The sequence below is a fragment of the Boleophthalmus pectinirostris genome, unplaced genomic scaffold (assembly GCF_026225935.1).
Source record: "Boleophthalmus pectinirostris isolate CB_2022bp ecotype Guang Dong unplaced genomic scaffold, ASM2622593v1 HiC_scaffold_10, whole genome shotgun sequence".
Lineage (NCBI taxonomy): Eukaryota > Metazoa > Chordata > Actinopteri > Gobiiformes > Gobiidae > Boleophthalmus > Boleophthalmus pectinirostris.
In genome coordinates this window covers 22,435,467-22,457,074 of record NW_026570971.1, presented here as the reverse complement: position 1 = coordinate 22,457,074, position 21,608 = coordinate 22,435,467, and the positions used below count along the sequence as shown (strand labels likewise).

The window sequence follows — 21,608 nt, the reverse complement described above, 5'->3', positions numbered from 1 at the left end:
TCAGACCTTTTTCCAACACTTCTACATTAGAAATACTAGTCCTTTTACTCCTTTTCATTCCTTTACGTACAGGATTACAGTAGATTTTTAACTGGAAAATACAATTGCATCAATAAGCCTATTTGTTTGCATTTATCTAAAGTTCTAAAGTTCTGTAAATGCATTATGTAGCCTCTCCATTATTTTTAGTCATAATATTCTTGTATATAATAAATAATAATTTCATTTTTTTATAGTTAATCTTTTTCTCTGTTACAGAATGAGCGTCTCCAGTCAGACCTGATTGTGTGTGTGGTTATTGCTGTTCTTTACTTCGCCATTCATGTTAGCACTGTCTTCATTGCACTACAGGTACATAACTGTATTTTGTAATTGCGTTAGGGAAATAATAACTTGAATACATAACTCAGAAACTCTATACCTACAGAAATATTAACATTATTTTCCTGTCTCTCACTTTAGCCGTTCCTGAGTTATGTCTTGTACGGCCTGTTGGGGGCAGTAGGGCTCCTTACTCATTATCTTCTGCCTCAAGTCCGTAAGCAGCTGCCCTGGTACTGCTTCTCTCACCCTTTACTCAAGACCAAGGAGTATTACCAGTTTGAAGTCAGGGGTGAGTGCTGTACATCACTGTTTAAGCACTTTAATCAATTAAAAAAATTCCATATGCTACTACAACCAACATTTTCTCAAACTTTAAAGAACTTTCAAATTTCTGACAGGCAATAAAGGTTTTGATTATGAAGATACCTATAATTGAATATGCAATTTCTTAATAGTGTGCTAATTCATTTGTATATTGTTTTCTTCAACAAAAATGTTACACAAACATATTACACATTTTGAAGATATTCTACTTGAACTTGACTTGAACTGTGTAAAACTAACCCATATACATGCATGTTATCCATGTTATCCATGCCACAATTTTAGAATCACACTTCATATAATTCTCAGTCATACAGAAACATAGATAAGTTCAATTTATGCAAAGTTTATATGTAAGTTAAGTTTATACAATTTTACTCAAAATTGGGACGGATTTTGTATTTGTCAATCAGGTGAAAGCTTATTTTGCTACTCCTATATTAAAGCTGACAGTGCACTGACAGTTTTCTGCTGCAGGCACTAGACTATTCATAGTTACCACTGAACACTATTAAATATTAACACCTGGGTATTTTTCCTGTGCTCAGATGCGGCCCATGTCATGTGGTTTGAGAAACTTCACGTGTGGCTGCTGTTTGTGGAGAAGAATGTACTTTATCCTCTTGTCATTCTGAACGAGCTGAGCGGCAGCGCCAGGGAGCTCGCCAGCCCAAAGAGACTGGACACCGAGTAAGATCTGCATTCAGTTATAGTGGTTTAGACCTGGTTATAAACTTTTAAGGTTTTAAGTGAGAAGTAACATAAAGAATAACCCCAAAATACATTATAATGGATTAAGGACTGAAAAAGGACCATGCCAAGCCAAACTATGTAACAAGATGGAGTTTCACCCCTATAAATGCATGCTTTAGTCCTGCTTTTATAATTTAAACTGATAGCAACATTTGTGTAATATAGATGTACCCGATATTCCTCTTATTAGAGCTGCACATGTATAATCGCTAACAGATGTATTATACTGCTGCTGTACTTTCTGTTGCAGCACAAAAATTTCCCTATAGCAGAAGATATAATGATTATCTTAGGAAATTGCAAAGGCTGCAAGGTCTGTTTTGTACTCAGTTGTTGATGGCACTGGTCATGTCTCAAAATGTGAGAAACGTAATAATAGAAAAAATATATAAGCTCACATTGCCACACTATTGCCATTGGATATTTCTCCTACGTTGTTCAGCAATGCCTCTAAAAATCCCTTCAGTACTATAGTTCAAGACCTAAATAGACCTCCACAGTCATAGTAATCCACAGTCTATTGCCAAACATTGTTGTTTTGCAGGGTGGGTGCTCTGATGATCACTGTGGCAGGTCTGAAGTTGCTGCGTTCATGTTACAGCAGCCCCACGTATCAGTACATCACGATCCTATTTACCGTCCTCTTCTTCACCTTCGACTACAAACACCTGTCTGAAACTCTGCTGCTCGACCTCTTCCTCATGTCCATTGTTTTCAGTAAGGTAAGAACTCTGAGTATCACTACTTAGAGTTGACTTCTTAGTTTTGGGAATACTTAATACAGTCTTAAGTCTTTTAGTTTTACTTTGTTTTGCAGTAGTTTGCAATAGTTCTCTGCCAACTCCCTAATACAATATGACATGGACAAAACCTCTTGTTTGCTCTGAAAAAAAGTTGAATTTGAATAATAAAGAGAAACGTTCTCCTGTAAATTAAGGTTAAAATTACTGTTTTTGTTTTTTTGTTGCAGATGTGGGAGCTGTTTTACAAATTGCACTTTGTCTACACATACATCGCTCCGTGGCAGATCACATGGGGCTCAGCCTTTCATGCCTTTGCCCAACCTTTTGCTGTGCCTCGTATCCTTTCAGTACAATAATATAGTTTAATTTAATTTAAGTAGCACTGATTTTTGTGTTGTGGATTTAAACCCTGAAATCCCCAAACCCAATAAACATATTTAGTGTTTAGTAATGTGGCAATGTTTTTTTTATTTATTTATTTATTTATTTAATGAGACTGGGACAGTGCACAGTTTTTACATTAACCTTAACAAGAGAGATGCTTTGTACCAGGTTGTTGCACCAGTGCTAATTTCCACTTGTAGGCCCTGGGCAGGTTCATTGATTGATTGTATTTAACTGACCTTGGCTATCAACTGTTCTTCCTGGAGACCTATGTAGCATGTTTTGGGTTGGTTTTGTAAATAATTAATCAATGGAGCACCAAGTAATTGATGCTGACGAGTGTGAGCTATGCCTGAGTCACTACTATCTTGTGACTATATATTATAGCAATACAAGTCAATGTTTGCCATTTTTTACATTGATGATCGCATTGTAAAATACTGTGCTTTTATTTCAAAGGGAACTATCTCCTAAAACTAGAGATTACACTGTTATAGACTTTATAAAGGTGCACGAGAGCTTAACAGCTCAAATGTGATGATGAACTTCTACTTCTACTTTTACTTCTACATGCTTTACCTCCAAATGACGTCATGCATCACACTTGTGAAAATAAAACTTTGTGCTTTTATTTTTCCTTGATTTAATTCTTGTAGAACTTCAGTTTTTCTTATATTTTACATTTGACATTTACTGAGTGGCGCTGATGAACTTACTGACTATGCACAGTTTAACTCATGCATGTCTTTGTACATACAGTATGTGTATAATTGAAATGATTATTTGAATTTCCTTGATTCTTGTTGCCCCAGACTCTGCCATGCTGTTTGTTCAGGCTGTTGTGTCTGCCATCTTCTCCACTCCCCTCAACCCTTTTCTCGGCAGTGCCATCTTCATCACCTCCTATGTTCGCCCAGTAAAGTTCTGGGAAAGGGACTACAAGTAAGTTCAATTCAGTTGACTTTTTTTGACCGTTGGAACCCATATGTAGTTTTATTTTGCAACAATAAAACAAGTCTACCTTCTCTCCACAGTTTATGCTAAAACTGTTGTATCCAATAAAGCCTTCATGACAAAAAATAAGAAAGGATTGTATTTTTTATGACTGTATACTTTTTTTTTTGTTTACAGTACTAAGAGAGTGGATCATTCAAACACTAGACTTGCTCACCAGCTAGACAGAAATCCAGGTAAGCACTGATCAGTCTTATTTACTTTTTCATATACAGTAAAACACTGTGTTTCAAACTTAATGCAGTACAAATAAAAATAATAATACAAAGTAATATTTAGTTTTATTCATATGATTTGCTGCGTATAACAATCCTATACCTATTGTTATTTCTACTGATGAAAGCACTGCTAAGCTACTGTCACCAAGAAACTGGCACATAGATCAGTGCAGTGTAGACCCTGGTTCATCACAGACACAAATGCCATTTTCTCCTCTTTTTTCATTTTCAGGTTCTGATGACAACAATTTAAACTCTATCTTCTACGAGCACCTGACGCGATCGCTGCAGCACAGTCTGTGTGGGGACCTGCTGCTCGGTCGCTGGGGAAACTTCAGCACCGGAGACTGCTTCATTCTGGCCTCTGACTATCTCAATGCCCTGGTGCACCTCATCGAGATTGGAAACGGACTGGTGACCTTTCAACTCAGAGGCCTGGAGTTCAGAGGTGAGGCACACATGAGCTAAGTGAAATAAGTATGGGGTTTTAAGCTTTTGATTTAACAGATTTTGAAACTGAAATCAAAAGTATTGGTAACGTGTCTGTTACAGGTTTATACAAACTATTCATGGGTGATGTAAGATTTTGAGCACTTTTTCCTGATCAAAAGATAAAACATTTTGTTTTCAAATTGTTTTAAGTATGGCAAAGGCCCTAGATTGTCATCATTCTGAAATCCCTGGATAAATAAGTAAATGTTTGTTAAAGTAAATGTTTCCAATTATTACATTCAGTGTGTAATACAGTAAACTCAAGCTGTTTGGTAATCTGTCAAGGCACCACTAATTTCCCTGGTACACTGTTTGAAAATGAAGGTTCTATGGTGTAAAAACATATATAATATTTGGTCTAAATTTGTGATTATATCTGTCCAAATGATATACTTATATATTATGAAACATTAAAAAAAAAAATCCTCTGTATCTCTTCCACAGGCACATACTGTCAGCAGAGGGAGGTGGAGGCCATCACAGAGGGAGTAGAGGAGGATGAGGGCTGCTGCTGCTGTGAGCCGGGTCACCTGCCTCACTTCCTCTCGTTTAACGCGGCGTTCGGACAGCGCTGGTTGGCGTGGGAGGTCCTGGTCACAAAGTATGTCCTGGAAGGCTACAGCATTACAGACAACAGTGCTGCTTCAATGCTGCAGGTGTTTGATCTGAGGAGGATTCTCACCACCTACTATGTCAAGGTCAGTGACATATAGGGCTCTATGAGTACATTCACTATGGCAAATGAAAATATCTTGACTTGACCAGTAAAGTTTATAAGAATGCCTTCACATATATCAGATATGAGTTAAACTACAATCTTGGGTACTATTTCTCATTATCCTAACTCCAAATTACTAAGCATTGCTATTAATTGGAGTTAGACAAATTTGAAATACAACAGAAATAATTATTATTGACAAAAGGGTAAGGGTCAAATTGAACACTGGCCATTTTGACTTTTTTTTAGTAGTATGAGTATCTATTAGATATTACTACAGGAATGATGAGCTAGCCAATTCTGTGCAAACCTAAGATAACAAAATTTGTTAAAACAAAGCAAAATATAACTTCCCGAATATGATAATCTTCTTCCCACTCAGGGCATTATCTACTATGTTGTGGAGTCCCCCAAACTGGAGGAGTGGTTGGCCAATGAGACCATGAGAGACGGTCTGAGGGGCTGCACTGAGAGGAACTACGTGGATCTGGACCCAACCTTTAACCCCAACATTGACGAGGACTACGACCACAGACTGGCTGGGATCTCCCGGGACAGCTTCTGTGGGGTCTACCTGGGCTGGATCCAGTATTGCAACTCCCGAAGGACCAAGGTGCAAAAAATACTACATACGTACACTCCTTGAAGTTGAACTGGATTAGTAATTAGAGTTAGCCCATAAATAGAAAGGTGGTGACTCAGTATCAACCCAACCAGCGCATACTATCATTGTGCTCTTGAGCAAGGCGCTTTACTCTATGTATCAATGTGGTTTGTGTGTGAGATTGGTGGTAGTTGGAGAGACTGTTGGGGCAGATTGGCAATCACGACCAACTGTGGCAATGAAGTAGTATGGTCAATGAATGATTAATGCATGAAATAACAAAGCAACTCTGAGCATCTGTTGGAGTGATACATAAAACTAATGCATTAATAACTAAATAGCTCATAGCACACTAAAGCAAAATTAAATAATAATAGGTTGTACATGACATACTCAATCAGGTCTAAATTGAGATAACTGATCCAGGACTATCTCATTCATTTTAATATTTACACTGTTATATTTTCTGTGTTTTTGCCTCAGCCTCTGGAGTGTGAGAAGGACTCTGCTCTGGTCCTGCTGTGCTTCGGTCTGTGTGTCCTGGGACGGAGAGCTCTAGGAACAGCCGCTCATCACATGTCCAGGTTTTTTACTTTTAATAATACTAATTTAACCTCAAATTGATAATACATTGATAATAATTTATTTGATAAATTGCTAAAAAGAAAAAAGTTGTACAGTGCACCTTTTTAAATGGCTAAAAATCCAACTTGTGATAGCTTTTGGATAATCTCTCTGTGTCATATCTGTATACAGTCTATGATCCATGTTATGCCCATATAAGTTCCTTAGCCTTTTATCTATTAAATAAATATTTTAAAAGCCATTAGAGTAACTAACTTTTTTCTTCTCCATTGCAGTAACCTGGAGTCCTTCCTGTTTGGACTTCATGCTTTATTTAAGGGAGATTTTCGAATCTCTTCGATCAGAGATGAGTGGATCTTCGCAGACATGGAGCTGCTCCGAAAAGTGGTCGTGCCTGGAATCAGAATGTCCCTCAAACTGCACCAGGTCAGTGTGATGGACAAATGTGCTATGTATGAGTAAGTAATGGGATTTGATGGAAAAGAATCTCACTGAACATACGGCTAGAAATCTGTGAATTGAATTGAAATGTGATGGAGATTAGGAAGATATACAGTATATATTTATTACTGTCTAGAAAGTAAAGGCAAGTTGAGTGAAGTTTTGTGGTTCAGATTGTTGCCATAAATATAATTTTATTGCACAACAGTTTCTTCTTAATGAAGCCAGTGAGACATAAGTTTCATATTGCAAATGTGTATATGAGATTCATGATAATTTTATAAACAGGTTTTATTAGGGATGCTTTCACACTAGGTCCTGATTTGGTTCGTCACACTGACCTGGTTTAGTCCTTTTCTACTCTCTAGTCCAAGTTTTCTTCTGATTTAGTCCCAGTGTAGTCTCAGTTATGATGTTGTAAATTGGAAATGCTCTTTATATTCTTTTCTGGCTTGAACTTTAAACTCTGTCTTGTTCCCAGGACCATTTCACCTCTCCAGACGAGTATGAGGAGCCGGCGGTCCTGTATGAGGCCATCTCCTCTCATCAGCAGAACCTGGTGATTGCTCATGAGGGAGATCCTGCCTGGAGGAGCGCCGTGCTGTCCAACGCCCAGTCTCTGCTCGCCCTGCGCCATGTCCTTGATGAAGGAACCAATGAGTACAAGATCATCATGTTAAACAGGCGCTACCTCAGCTTCAGGGTCATCAAGGTATGGACAGAGTTACAGCATTGCATCTATAATAAAAAATGGATAAGACACTCTCCCTCTGTCCATGAGCGAGGTTGCTTAGTGGCCACTCCAGATATCGCAGCTCCCGGGAGCTCTTGCCCAGAAAGGATTCTCCCATAGAGTACAATTCATTTTTTGTGAAATCAACCTGCCCATGTTTGGCTGACAGGGCATCGACATAAAGGTCAGATTTTGTAGGGATTCTTTCGTATTTTTATAATATGAACATTAAAACATTTTTAAGTCATCAAAGTGCCTAAAAGTCTGCTTTGTAAAAGTTAGCCTAGCCCCATTCTGAGCCCGCACTAGCTCCGCTTTAGCAACTAGAGCTCTGATTGGTCAGAACTGCATCTTTCTGACGTCACACGTTTTGGAAGTAACGTGGAAGTTAAAATTTTTTTCAATGAGCACAGGCCATTGAAAATAATACGACGCCATGTTGGATTCACCATCCAGATTTTATTATAGTTCTATGGTTACAGCTCATGAAGCTATATTGGATTGTTAACAAATATGTCTGAGTAACTAAACAGCCAATTAGGGTTACAAAACCTAATGAAATTTTCAGAGGTGGTCATCTGGACAATGTTTTTGAAATCAAGACATTTCTTCTGCTATTCAGATGCCATTGTTGACACGTATTTAATGTTTTTGATCTTAAATTCTAAAATGTGTTTGTTTTTCCTAAAATATAAATTGTAAATGCTCAAAACAGATGAGAATTTTAAATCATCAAGAGGTTTAATGATCCACTTCAATAAAATTTGTCATTGCAAAAAACCTACACCTAAGTAAATTTTTTGTTAAGTAATTGCCTCTACAGAGAATCATGTCTTTGTTGTAATTGTGTCTTCTCTTTGATTGCTGCAGGTGAATAAGGAGTGTGTGCGTGGTCTCTGGGCAGGACAACAACAAGAGCTCGTCTTCCTCCGAAATAGAAACCCTGAACGAGGAAGTATCCAAAACGCCAAACAAGCTCTGAGGAACATGATCAATTCTTCCTGTGACCAACCAATCGGATACCCCATCTACGTCTCCCCTCTGACCACGTCCTACTGCAACTCTCACCCCCAGCTTGGACATATCCTGGGGGGGCCCATCAGCATCGCCAACATACGCAACTTTGTGGTCAGCACTTGGCATAGGTTAGTTGTAAGATTAGATGTGTGTTAAAAAAAACAAAACAAAACTAAAATGGTATGTTGCTTTTAAAAAAAGTCAGATTTTTATATCCCTGTTATGAAACAAATATTTATCTCTTGATGCTAAATATTATCCATTTGTGAAGCCCAGTGAGTTTTTGAAATAGGGAAAAAGTTTTATACTTACAGATATGAACAGGACCTAGACCTGCCCTGGCCAAAGACCAATAGCCTTTTGGTGTCTCCCCCGAGTAACCTGTCCAAGTATCCCCTCTCATCTCAGAGCATCGGAGTGTTTGTATCAGAATTACAAGGCTACATACCTATCAAAGCAGAGTGGTTTCACATACTAAAGATAATGAACTTTTACACTTGAAGACAACAGAGGGTGAAGACAGTTGTGTCTGCAGAAATCTACACATGTTAATGACTGGTCTAGTTCTCAGGAAGAAATCACATTAATTTACACAAAGACAGACTGAGAGAAATGTTTTCTTCACATTAAACATTTCCCTTACAGTCTCAATAAAAAAAAAAAAAAAATTACACACTTTTTGCATAAGGTACATGAGCATATTTTTAACCCCTCACCCCTTTTCCCCTCATCAGGTTACGTAAGGGCTGTGGTGCTGGCTGTAACAGTGGGGGGAACATAGAGGACTCAGATGCAGGGGGCTTGTCCAGTGGGAACGGGACAGCAGGAGACTCTCAGCAGAGCTCAGTGTCTCACAGTGGGATGTCTGGACCCTCACTGCCGCTCAGCTACCCTCCACATCCTCTGGGTAAGATACAAGGCTCCTTTATGCCCAATGTATTAGGGTTTGTTTTATGTTCAAACCCCAGAGGATGAAAATGCAGTTTGAGATTTATGAAAAAATGAAAATAATGCTGACTGACGGAGGAAAAACAATACGGTTTATTATTAGTACATTGTAAGGAGAAGGAGGTCTGTATCGATCATTGAAAGCTGAGTATTCTGTATTCTGCTAACTCTAGCCCTTAAGGTTAAGATCGTTTCCAGGTTTTGCAAAAAGCGCCAATGAGTTTTGCTTAACACTATAAGACCAAACAATGATTTCTGTGTACATTTTAATGCATTTTTTTTTTTTTTTTTTTGCCAGAGGATAATGTCTAAAGGCATCTTTCTTCAAAATTACAAACTGTTTTATTCCTGTGCTATTAAATAATGATTCTGTCTCTTTCTACATAGTGCATTAGTGTATTTACAGTACAGATAACAGTAATCAATTGGTATTCTAGTAATTGATCAGTTACAATAATCTGATTCATTGGAGTTGTAATAATTTCTCTCTGTTTCCAGGCACTAGTCAGAGTGCCCAGTCTGTACAGTCCAGTCTGGTGCGTCACTCTCCGGCCAGAGCCTCCATGGCCTCTCAGTCTTCGTCTTATCGCTATAGCAGCAGCAGACACTCCTCTCTGCGCACCTCCACCACCGGCCTGGAGCCCTGCCGACGCTCCTCCACCAGCCAGTTGTCCCTGCGTGCTCTGCCCACCACCCTGCACCTCCGCCTGGGCTCCACCTCTGATCCCTCTGGCCCCTCCGCCTCCCTCTCCAGCCACAGCATCCCTCCCTGTAAAAGGACCACGCTGGTGGGGCTCTTGGGCAATGACAGTCTGTGCAGTGCAGTTACAGACCCTTTGAGCCATCATCATCACCATCATCATCATCACCCACAGCAACACAACCCGACTGTGGCCACTGTGCGCAGGGATGACATCTCATATAGAGTACAGGTGGGCATCATAGACCACCTGTAAAACATTGTTTGATCCCTTTAGTCTGTTTTATGCTTAATATTTCAACATCATTAACTACAATGCTCTGTGACAATCTGTTATAGGGCTGTTTTCTTATAAAGTTTTGAACATCCCTTTTTACAATTGGATTCACATAATTTTTTTTGTATTTTGAACTATGCACAATATATACCTGAGACTGTATTAACAGACAGTAATGAAATATGATATTTAGACACAACTCAAAAAAGGCATATAAATGCATCAATCCACCATCAAAGTCTATTCACAATGCTAACATTTAAATTAAAGTTATTGTTATTTGTAAATTATCAGAAAAATATTTCACAGTGCATTTTGTTGCCATCAGATTGTGGATGTGAGTCAGGTGCTGGAGAATATTCACCTGTCTAAAAGGAAGGAGTTGCAGTGGCCGGACGAAACCATGAGACTGAGAGCAGGACGGACCTGCTGGAGGGACTGGAGCCCCCTAGAGGGCATGGAAGGACATGTACGTACAAAAAAAAAGTATTACTAATCTCACCAAAATATTGATTGCATTAATGGAGCTTTATAATAGGAATAATATTATATATAATTAGGGGTGTCAAATTATCGCGTTAATTGCGATTAATTAATTACAGTCATATTTAGCGCGTTATGTTTTTTAATCGCGTTAATCTCATTTTTAATCTGTAACTTTACTGTTTCTGTATGTGAGTTGCTTTATTATAAAATCTGTTTTTATGTGTTGCTGGGACAACAACACACACACACAAAAACACATTTATAAATTTTTTTATTTCGGTAATTCCACTCATTGCCGGAAACCCACACAAAACGCGCGCAGTAAGAGCGATGTAAACGTCATGTTAACGTTGGCGGCGTCAGGCACAATGGACGAGGTCGAAGAGCCAGTAGAACAGAAGCAGCATCGCACAGGTAAAAACACATTCGTGTCTTGGAAATTATTCTCCCGACGTAAAATATAAAAGAAAATAACAAATATAATATCGCCTACAACTTAAATGTCACTGGTGAAAACAACCTGCATAGACTCATGATGTCTGCACTACTGTCCTATAGTGACCTGCCACATGAGGGGACACGCACACAAAAACACACAAACACAAACACACACCTTCATCATCGTCATCAACCTGAGAACGCGCGGACCACGTTTCTTTCCGTAGTTACTGCGCGGACACCGACGTGCTCCCGTGAGCCGCGTGTGGATCGTGTTTTCTCGCGTACGCTGCGTAAACCACGCTTCCTCCTGTGCGCCTCTAATCCAGAACTAACACCAAGACTAAAACCAGGACTAACCCAGTCCAGGACTAAACCAGGACTAAACCAGAACTAAAACCGGAACTAAAACCGGAACTAAAAACAGGTCTAAACCAGGTCTAAACCAGGTCTAAACCAGGACTAAACCAGGACTAAACCAGGACTAAACCAGGACTAAACCAGGACTAAACCAGAACTAAAACCAGAACTAAAAACCAGGACTAAACCAGACTAAACCAGAACTAAACCAGAACTAAAACCAGAACTAAAACCAGGACTAAACCAGGACTAAACCAGGACTAAACCAGGACTAAACCAGGACTAAACCAGAACTAAAACCAGAACTAAAACCAGAACTAAAACCAGAACTAAAACCAGGTCTAAAACCAGGTCTAAACCAGGACTAACACCAGGACTAACACCAGGACTAACACCAGGACTAAAACCAGGATTAATCCATTCCAGGACTAAACTAAGACTAAAGTAGGACTAAAGCAGGTCTAAACCAGGACTAAAACAAGGACTAAAACCAGTGATCTCATATATAAAGCATTTCTCTATCAATAATATTTTTAATATGGTTAAGGAAAGACTGGACTTTTTATTGTCTTTAAGTAGACAAAAGTTATCATGTTCAGATTTCCTCGTCTTTGCTACTTTACAGCGAACAGTTTTTTATTCATGGAGACTTGGGCTCAACAGTCAATTTGGAGACATTTGTTAAACAATAAATGACTTTATAAAGTCACTTTTTTTGTTCTATATCAGTCTTTTGATCTGCCACAATAATGTAATAATGAATTTAAATGAAAATACCTCAAATTGAAGCATTTCTCAGCAATTTTTAGATGAGATTAAAATGAGATTAATTAGATTAATTAATTACAGATCATAATTTATTAATCTCTCAATTTTTTTAATCGCATGACAGCACTATATATAATATAAATGATGATCATGACCTCATAAAGTTGTTTCCTTGTCTAAAACATACAGTTTGGGCTGGGAAATTTGGCAGCAAATTAATAACTTTTTTTAGGTCACAAATGCTAATCACTCTATGTGGAGTTGTTTATTTTATTCAAGTCTTATATCTGTTAGATTTTATTATAAATAGAATAAATAGATTACAGCTGTTTAAACTTTCCATTTACTTTTGATTTCACCTGTTTTTGACAAAGCCTCTCTATCTCTTTTAGGTGATTCACCGGTGGGTGCCTTGTAGCCGTGACCCAGCTAACCGCTCCCATATCGACAAGACCATCCTGCTGGTTCAGGTGGATGATAAGCTAGTGCCCATTATAGAGACTGGGGTCATTGAACTGGGGGCAGAGGTTTGAGGCGAGCACATTTCTGCAGGTTTTCGGACCGGGACTTCCCCCCTCTCCCAGGTCCTGATCGCTGAGGGGGACAGGAGCCAGGGAACCGTGCAAAAACAGAGGCAGTACCATTCATTTACCCAGCATCCTTCAGTGCGTCCATCACACTATCTGCCTTGCTTTGCATCCAAATGCTGCATGACAGTCAACAGCTCTAAATTTATTGATGCTACTGGTTTAGTTCTATGCATTTTTATTCATTGATTATTTTTGATTGGCAAATAGGTTGTGTTCTTGTGATGTCACTACAAAACTAAGAAGGAGGGCAGGCATTTTTTTCAGGACATTTGTTTTAATGGCAGTTTCAATGTTCTATTTCTGTTTTTCAGTTTTGGACTTAAATAAGATGTGAACAAGCTAAAATTATGTGGTTGAATCTACTGCAAATGAGTCAGTATTTTTGATAATGTTCATGGCTAATATTTCAACAATTACAGGGCCTTATCAACAGAAATAAAACAGTCACAAAGTTTAGGGTTAGGGCACAAATTAAGTAAGGTTATATATATATATATATATATATATATATATATATATATATATATATATATATATATATATATATATATATATATATATAAATCAGGTCTTCCTTTTAAAATATTTGTGTATCAGTTTCTGCCCTCCTGCAATTATTAAAAAAGAAAAACCTACAAATGTAACCACAACCTATTTGTCAAAAATTTGCTGAGAATGTGTGTTGGTTTTCTTGTTTGTTTGTCCTTAGAAGTATTTTGCCAAAAAGCCTTTTTTTTTTTGTTTCTTTGTTTTTTGTTTTTTTTGTATTTGACAGTATTTTTTTTATGTTTAAGCTTATTTTTGTTTTGCCAAGACAGAGACGTGAAGAGGTCCCATTGGGGTCTGAGACTTTACTGAACTGTGGCCAACCTTGTGTTTTTTGTTGTCATTCCCTTTGGATTAATTGAGATTTATTTTGCGCAAAAAGAACTTGCACTATGTATTTTTTTTTCCTTTTATTTACAGTGATGCACTACAATCTTTAATAATATCACGTTTATTTATTTCGTAGACTCTGAATGGCCATGGTTAACGATGCCTTGGGAATGAAAAATGCAATCATCTGTCTGTTTTCAGTTTTGTTATGTTTGATAAACTTGAAAATAACTTTTTACTGTATGTCTATATCTATATATATATTCAAAAATATATATATAATGTCAATGTATAAAAGATTTGTTTTGGATATTTATTACTGTGAAAATAGTATTTACACTTTGTTACATCTTTTTTCATTTTATGACAAAGGTTAATGTATTACGGACCATAGGTTGAAAACAACTTTTTGAAGGACTGTTTGACTATTTAACTTAATTCTTTTCTATAAGGAATAAAAGTTTGATTTATTGCTTACAACTTTGGGTTCTCTCCTTCAGTTTTTGTGTCATATTTAGTTTTTAATATAAGCCATATACATTCATTTTTCTTTTGCATTGGGAAACACATGATTTTTATTTGCTGGGTCTAGTCTGCACACAAATTTAAAAACAAATGTATTCGTTGACATATTCTTGATATTCTTAATTTTACCTGAGTCACAATTACCCCTATACAAAAGACAATATTTAAACAAACCTGTGATTTGCAGGTGATCTTTTTACAACTTGAAGGGATTGATAAGGTAAAGTAGGGCAAAAAATGCAGACTGGCAACTTGTCTCGTGAACATTTTAGTAGTGACACGGGTTTATAAATTGTGCTGTAAACACAAATATTTTACTAGATGCGATTTATGGATCATTATTATGAACAAAACGAACCAATGTATCAAAATGTAAATGATACATCTGCTGTTGGAAAAAAAAAAAAGAAGAAGAAAGAAAAAACGAAAACATGTGATTGTTTACGGTGAGGTCCCGCCCACCGCGTTTTCTGATTGGCTGATACCGGGGTATTCCAGTGATCGCTGTCCTGTCGGATATAAATTTCCATATGAAGAGGTTCTCGTACATTTCTCCCAGAATCTACCTGGTCAACTCTTCATAAACAGGTAAAAATTGGTAATTGATACTTTATAATCAACCCTTGAAACAGGCATTCCTTCATGGAAAAAGTTATGTTTAAATATTTTGCAATTTAGTCTTTTAAGAGTTGTTGTGCTAACGTTAGCTTCCGAGATATCATCGTCATGTGACCAAACTGCAGTCAGGTGGCGTCTTTGGGTTGTTTTGTTGGGAGCCGTCGCTGTCTTTTTGTCCCTTTATTACTCAGTCTCACTAAATAGAGGTTAATCTGTATGGCCAGGGCGCTTGACCAATAGTAATCCGTTGTTTTATCCATAAAGGACATTCGAAAGGGAGAGGAGATGTTGAAATCGATCTTCTTCGCCCTGCTCGGTCTGGGGCTGGTCTGTGCCTTCCCTGCCCCAGAAGAGGAGGAGGTAGATGGGGGCAAACACTGGGTGGTGATCGTAGCAGGCTCCAATGGCTGGTACAACTACAGACATCAGGTAACTAAACAGCAGAATATGGGAAGTAACTTTTGCTTCTGACAAATCTAGGGTGACCAGACGTCCCCATGTACCCTGGACAGTCCCAGTTTTGAGCCCTATGTCCCCTGTCGCAGCAGATTTATCCAAATGAAATCTCTCACGTGTCCCTATTTTTGCCCAACTTGACACCTGCCACAACAGTAAAGAGAGGCAAACCTTGTCATTTAGTCAGGTAAAATATAGAAAAGTGGCTTAAAAATGACCAAAACACAAAGAAAATGTGACTATACTGACACTTTATTCATGAATGGGCTGAGTGCAGAACAGTTTTCCTTAATGACGCCCCTCTTTCACAATTTTATTATTATCATTCACCCCAAACCGGGGGTGTCCCAGTTTTTTATTTTGAAAATCTGGTAACCCTAGACAAATCAGCTATAGGCTAATAAGGTTGCATCCTTCATCTCATACTGTGGTTATAACAAACTGAATGAATGAACGTAACAAAATCTGAATTGGCACAGAGAGGATTGGTTGTGTCGTGATTAAAAAGACCCAGATGTATCATTAACAATTAGAAGTGACTGAAACTGACCATCATTAAAATTCCATTAATTGAACAGGTGTACTTTCTTAATAATCATTATTATATCTGTATTTTCTTCTTATAGGCTGATGTGTGCCACGCTTACCAGATTGTCCACAAGAATGGTATCCCAGACGAAAACATTATAGTTATGATGTATGATGACTTGGCACATAATGAAGCGTGAGTCTCACTGGTTATTTTCATCTCATTCTGTCTTTTACAACATTAATTACATGGTTGTAAAGCAGGATCTTGGGTATCAGAACTATTTTAGGGCTTGATTGCAAACTTTTAGAATCCTTATACTTAGCTAACAGTTAATTCCTCCTAGTTCACATAAAAATATTTCATTTGTACTAAATATAACATTAAATTCCATAGTATTTATTTTTATCTTAACAAACCTAAACAAAAGTGACATTTTCTCATTTGAGATTTTTTACATAGGTTTGTTTAATATATTGACAAAAAAATACATATTTACAGGTAGTGCATAACTATGACCTAACTACGTATAAAAACTTGGCATTCATTTTAGGAAAAGTGATGATCTCTAAAGTGCACAACATCCAGGGCAAAGCAAACAGGATATGGACCTTTTCTCATTTATAAGAAACAGTTCTAAAACTGAATCTAGATAGAAAAGTGCCATTGCCAAATGCTGCTTTATACATGTGGTTGGTTTTGTTTATTTTGTTAATGATAATTAAAATCAACAAACAAATTAATAGTGATTGTAAACCAGTAACTCTGAGTCCTGAATGCTCCACTTCTATGCCTATAGCATTCCAAAGCTTATGTCTCATGTTGCCGTGGTATGTCTCTGTGTGAAGAGCAGCCATGGCTGAATTTAGGTCCAAGAGTCACAAGAAACTCATTTAACTGCTCCACTTTGTATCAGCAGAAATATTAGAGACAGGCCAGTGCGTACACAAGTAAAAGAGAAAGTACATCCTGAAACAGGTCATTGTAAAAAAAACAAGGTAATTTGAATAAGACTGTTGCCTGCACAATAGTCAGAGGCTCTATGTGGGTGACTTCTCATTTTACCATGGCTTGTTTTATATCTTTCACTGTGAAAGAGTGAGTACTAGTATACCTAATGTAATTAGGTATATGAACTTAAGCACATTATTACGTGATAATTGACAAAGGCTTAAAATATGGCATACAGTAAGAGACTAGGGATATTTGATTGTGAGACTTGCATATTGCATATTTTTTCATGGCCGATTACATTCAAAAGGGACATCAAAGATGTACAGTTTTTCTAAAGTGAGTTCAAGTTCATATTCCGTCATAATCAGGTATCATCATCCATAAATCAAATATGTATTGTTCTGACTTAAAGACGATGTCATTGCTACAGCTAACAGTTTTCTTTGGTCAATCATTGACCTGTAATTAAACTTTAGAGTGAAACAATAACTAACCTGATTCATACGCTTTATCTGATAATGTATGTCACTTGATACAGTTTCCTCACTGACTTAACCACTGGGTTTGGCCATTAGTATTATACTCAAACATACTCTCATTGCTTTATAAACTCTTAGTTTAGTTTATGTTTTTTATAATGTCTTCCATATTGGAGTATTTCTCAGTTTTTGGTTCAAATGGGATCATTACACTCATGAGTGCCAAATGCTATACCCTGATACTCCTAACAATAAAATTATTTATTGTGGCAAGCTTAATTAGCAAATGAAACAAGTGAGTCATTGTGGCTCATTGACTAAATTGGCTAAATTTTGTAACCAATGTTGGTCAATTTGGGTAAAAACATGCCACTTTTTCTTTGTTTTCAAATGAAATCTGCTATTTTTCTATCTCAGCTTTTCACACTTCCTCCTCTGGATCTGACTCTGCTGTTTTTATGCAGTAACCCTACCCCAGGGGAAATCATCAACAGGCCCAATGGCACAGATGTCTACAAGGGAGTGCCCAAAGACTACACTGGAGAGGTAATAAAGTAATACTTTAGTAACCAGAATTAACAGTAGAGATTTTTGTATATAAAGTTAGTGGAGTTAACATAGATTTATTTGTCTGCAGGCTGTGACACCTCAGAACTTCCTGGCCGTATTAAAGGGTGACTCTGCAAGTGTCAAAGGAGGATCTGGAAAAGTATTGAAGAGGCAAGTCACACAATAATTTATTTAAACATGGAAATTGGGATATGACCCTCCAATTAGACTTTAAATGAGTTAATTGTCCTTTTTGAGTACAGTTGAACTTTATTGTGTTGCCTAATGCACAATAAAATGCAGTAGTAATAGTGTATATGTAATTATAATCAGGATCATTTGAGATGCACATAACATTAGTGTCCTTTAGTAAAAAACCCTCCTCTTTGTCTATTGAAAATAATCTGTTAGGTTTCAGATGAATTGTCTTTTTTTTTTGGTTTAACAGTGTAATTATTGCCCCTTTCCAACTGAAGAAAAGAAAAAGTACTGGTTGAATTTTACCAGGAAATCTTCTTATGAATGACATTTGCTCTATTCTCCAACCCTCATATCACTATTGTCATGTAGCCTCTTGAGAAACTCTCAATTCTTTTAAACTGGTGTCATGTCCTAACATTGCACTCTTATTACAGTGGCCCCAACGACCATGTGTTCATTTACTTCACTGATCACGGCGCTCCTGGCATCCTGGCCTTTCCCAGTGACGATGTAAGCAGTTAATTTACCCACAATGCACCACCACCATTTATAAATGTCAAAAAGTATGAATGTTGTTGTACTGGTTTAGTCATGTGATTGGAGTCTAAAGGGGAAAGTACCTGTGTTTGTAATATAAAACCCTAGTCAGACTGGTTATAATAACAACGTACTAGAACAGGGTTTTCCAATCTGTGGCATGCGAGCTAGTTCAGGTGGTACTTTGACATCTCTTTAGTATGTGGGTTTTCCTAATTTAGAGTTAATTTTTTGTCCTTCTTTCAATAAATTCTTGTTTAGAACTACAGTAGATATAATGTAGTCCACTTTTATTTCTGGTTCAGCCCTATAGTAGACCTGGAATATATTCTTGCTTTTGATCTAGGGGTGATAGAACTACAAGGCTACCGGATAAGGAATTCAAATTAGAAGACTTTTTTTTTTTTTTTACTTTTTAACAAGATAACTGGGTGGACAAGGTTGGCATTGTCTTAACTCTTACATATGATAAATAAACAATACAACTGTATATTAAGATAAGTAAAGTCGCTCTCTCTTTTCCAATCCAAAAACTTGCATATATTAGTTAAATTGGTGATTAAAAAGGTGATTTATTTTAATGAACTAAGCTCTTTTAGTAGATGGTTGTCTTTGTTGGCTACTGTCTTTGAAACTTCAAGTCTGTTCAAGTCTGTGCTGATGGCACCTGTAAACCATGGATATAAACATGAAATCCACCATGTTTGAGTTGTGGTTCTAATAAAGATATAGGAACACTCCAAAATGCTTTTAAAATCATCATCATTATATCTGTGTTCTCAAATTATGTAAAATGTTCAGCTTACAGTGGAGGACCTCCAAGCAGCCATCAAGTACATGCATGACAACAAGATGTACAGAAAGGTGAAGTCTTGTGATTACTACACAAGTCTTAACAAGTCTCTGTGATTAATTTACCCAGAATGATGTTTTCGTAGATGGTATTGTACATTGAAGCCTGTGAGTCTGGATCAATGATGACAAACCTACCCGAGGATATCGACGGTACGTAACAGTTACAAAGTCATTTTCGGTGAAATTTAGTAAAACAAATCATGTGAAGTCTGCGTCAGTGAATCGTTAAATTGACAGTAAATTTTACATTGAGTCATTGTTTCCAGTCAGGGGATGTTGATACTTCTTCAATTACTTTAAATACGCACTATGGTTAATATTTTTGTCTCTGTAAATTCTGAACAATTTAAACATGCACAGTGAGATTAACCACAAAGAACTCCAGAAAATTTTTAGGTTTTAACTGTGCAATACGTCACTTATCTGGTGGAGGGTACACCAGCTGCCAGTCAGATGTTATTGCTTTTCCTCAAATGCTCCAAAGTAAGGCATTGAACTTCTCCATTTTCACAGAGATGAGCAATTAGCCCCACCAGGCATAGTTACATTTCAGATCTGTGAAGAGATGACCCCACTCACAATAAGCATGATTTATTTTTTTTTTTTTTTTTTTTTTTTTTTTTGAGCTACACATGTAATCGAATAAATTAATAGGTCAAAAACCAAAAACATTTTCATCGAGACTAGCAGATGGCATACTACCCCACCAGAAAATGACAGAAGTGTATCTTTAATTAGGTTTCAAACAAACTGAATGTCTCCAGTACAAAAAGCCTAAGTTTAAAGTGCTGTCAAAGCATTGTTCCTAGACAAGATGTGACTATCACTTATTGACTTCTTTTATCAGTTTCCTGTCTCATGTGATTTTTGCATGAACAGCCATTTTAACTTTTTTTTTTTTGCTCTCGTGCCTACCCACTGAAGCAGCAGATTGATTGTGAACTTTACCTCAAAGTTTCACATTCGTGTTTGAGTCAGGATTGAGGCTAGTGTCTTGTGGCAGATCACTGTCATGTGCTGCTCCTCATGTGATGTTACAACCACACTGGAAATGGGTTCATTATCTATAGATGGAGAGAGAGGTTTACACTGTTGATAAACCTGGCATTGAACAAAACAGGTAAAAAAAAAAAGGTTATGAAAATATATTTTATAATTATTAATACTTTCATTTTTAATATGGTCAGATAATATGCAGAATTAGCTGTATGGCTTAGGACGTCTGGACCCAAAATCTGATTTGATTGCTAAGTTTAAACTTTTTATCCTAAAATCCACAAAAGAAGGCTGTACGTATTTGATAGAAAATATTTAAATTGGTGTGTTTCTGATTTGTACAATTTGCGCATGAAATCTGCTCTTATAATTGTTAAAATATAATTTTCTGTTGTTCTTTTCATTCTCTGTACAGTGTATGCAACCACTGCAGCCAATGACCACGAGTCGTCCTATGCCTGTTACTATGACGAGAAAAGGGACACATATCTGGGCGACTGGTACAGCGTCATCTGGATGGAGGACTCTGACATGGTGAGTCAACTATACATCTGGTCTCCTTTGAATGGGGGAAACCTGAACATGCCTCAGATGTGCTTATGATAGTCATGTTATAGAAACATATGAAGTTTTTAATTAGCATTACAATGTATGAGTCTTTTTCTCTTGACTTTGTACAATTTATGTAAACAGAATCATATAGTATATATTCCAATGTACAAAAAAAACCCTGAAAACAGCCCCTCTACTAAAAATACATACTTAGATTTTACATTTGAGTACAAATGAAGCTTATATTAGTCAGTAAGAAATGGTCTATTCTATCTCCCAAAGTAATTACTTTTCTATTACATTTATAGTTTTATGCTTTACTTTGTACATTGAGTTTTTACATAAGTATGTATGTTCTGTATATTAATAAAACATGTAATGAAATTTGCTCATCTATATATTTATTTATCTTTTAATTTTTTAGGAAGACTTGACCAAAGAGACATTGCAGAAGCAGTTCAAAATTGTGAAGAGCCGCACAAACACCAGCCATGTCCAGCAGTATGGCAACAAGGTAATATATATTTTTAAAGCTTACTTAAACTTATTATTATATTACTAAAC

At 37.0% G+C, this 21,608-nt stretch overlaps 2 protein-coding genes across 3 annotated transcripts in view; both read left to right on the top strand.

The window, feature by feature from the left end:
- Positions 1-13,392, top strand: part of pcnx1 (pecanex 1) — a 43,119-nt gene extending 29,727 nt beyond the window's left edge. For both annotated transcript variants that reach the window (XM_055158055.1, XM_055158051.1), the window contains 18 exons: positions 259-351; positions 463-613; positions 1,197-1,338; positions 1,946-2,123; positions 2,372-2,480; positions 3,341-3,470; positions 3,660-3,718; positions 3,993-4,208; positions 4,697-4,950; positions 5,353-5,583; positions 6,058-6,158; positions 6,435-6,585; positions 7,082-7,312; positions 8,204-8,478; positions 9,085-9,257; positions 9,797-10,230; positions 10,604-10,744; positions 12,720-13,392. In XM_055158055.1, coding sequence (XP_055014030.1) covers positions 259-351; positions 463-613; positions 1,197-1,338; positions 1,946-2,123; positions 2,372-2,480; positions 3,341-3,470; positions 3,660-3,718; positions 3,993-4,208; positions 4,697-4,950; positions 5,353-5,583; positions 6,058-6,158; positions 6,435-6,585; positions 7,082-7,312; positions 8,204-8,478; positions 9,085-9,257; positions 9,797-10,230; positions 10,604-10,744; positions 12,720-12,860 — 3,210 coding nt within the window. In that variant the 3' untranslated portion in view covers positions 12,861-13,392. The remainder of the gene's footprint in view (positions 1-258; positions 352-462; positions 614-1,196; positions 1,339-1,945; positions 2,124-2,371; positions 2,481-3,340; positions 3,471-3,659; positions 3,719-3,992; positions 4,209-4,696; positions 4,951-5,352; positions 5,584-6,057; positions 6,159-6,434; positions 6,586-7,081; positions 7,313-8,203; positions 8,479-9,084; positions 9,258-9,796; positions 10,231-10,603; positions 10,745-12,719) is intronic.
- Positions 13,393-14,783: 1,391 nt separating this feature from the next.
- lgmn (legumain) lies at positions 14,784-21,606 on the top strand. Its single transcript, XM_055155204.1, has 10 exons — positions 14,784-14,906; positions 15,201-15,365; positions 16,019-16,116; positions 17,819-17,900; positions 17,992-18,074; positions 18,539-18,614; positions 19,443-19,505; positions 19,580-19,646; positions 20,908-21,026; positions 21,469-21,606. Exons 2-10 carry the CDS (start codon positions 15,222-15,224, stop codon positions 21,604-21,606), a joined length of 870 nt encoding a protein of 289 aa, XP_055011179.1. The 5' UTR covers positions 14,784-14,906; positions 15,201-15,221.
- Positions 21,607-21,608: the final 2 nt, after the last annotated feature.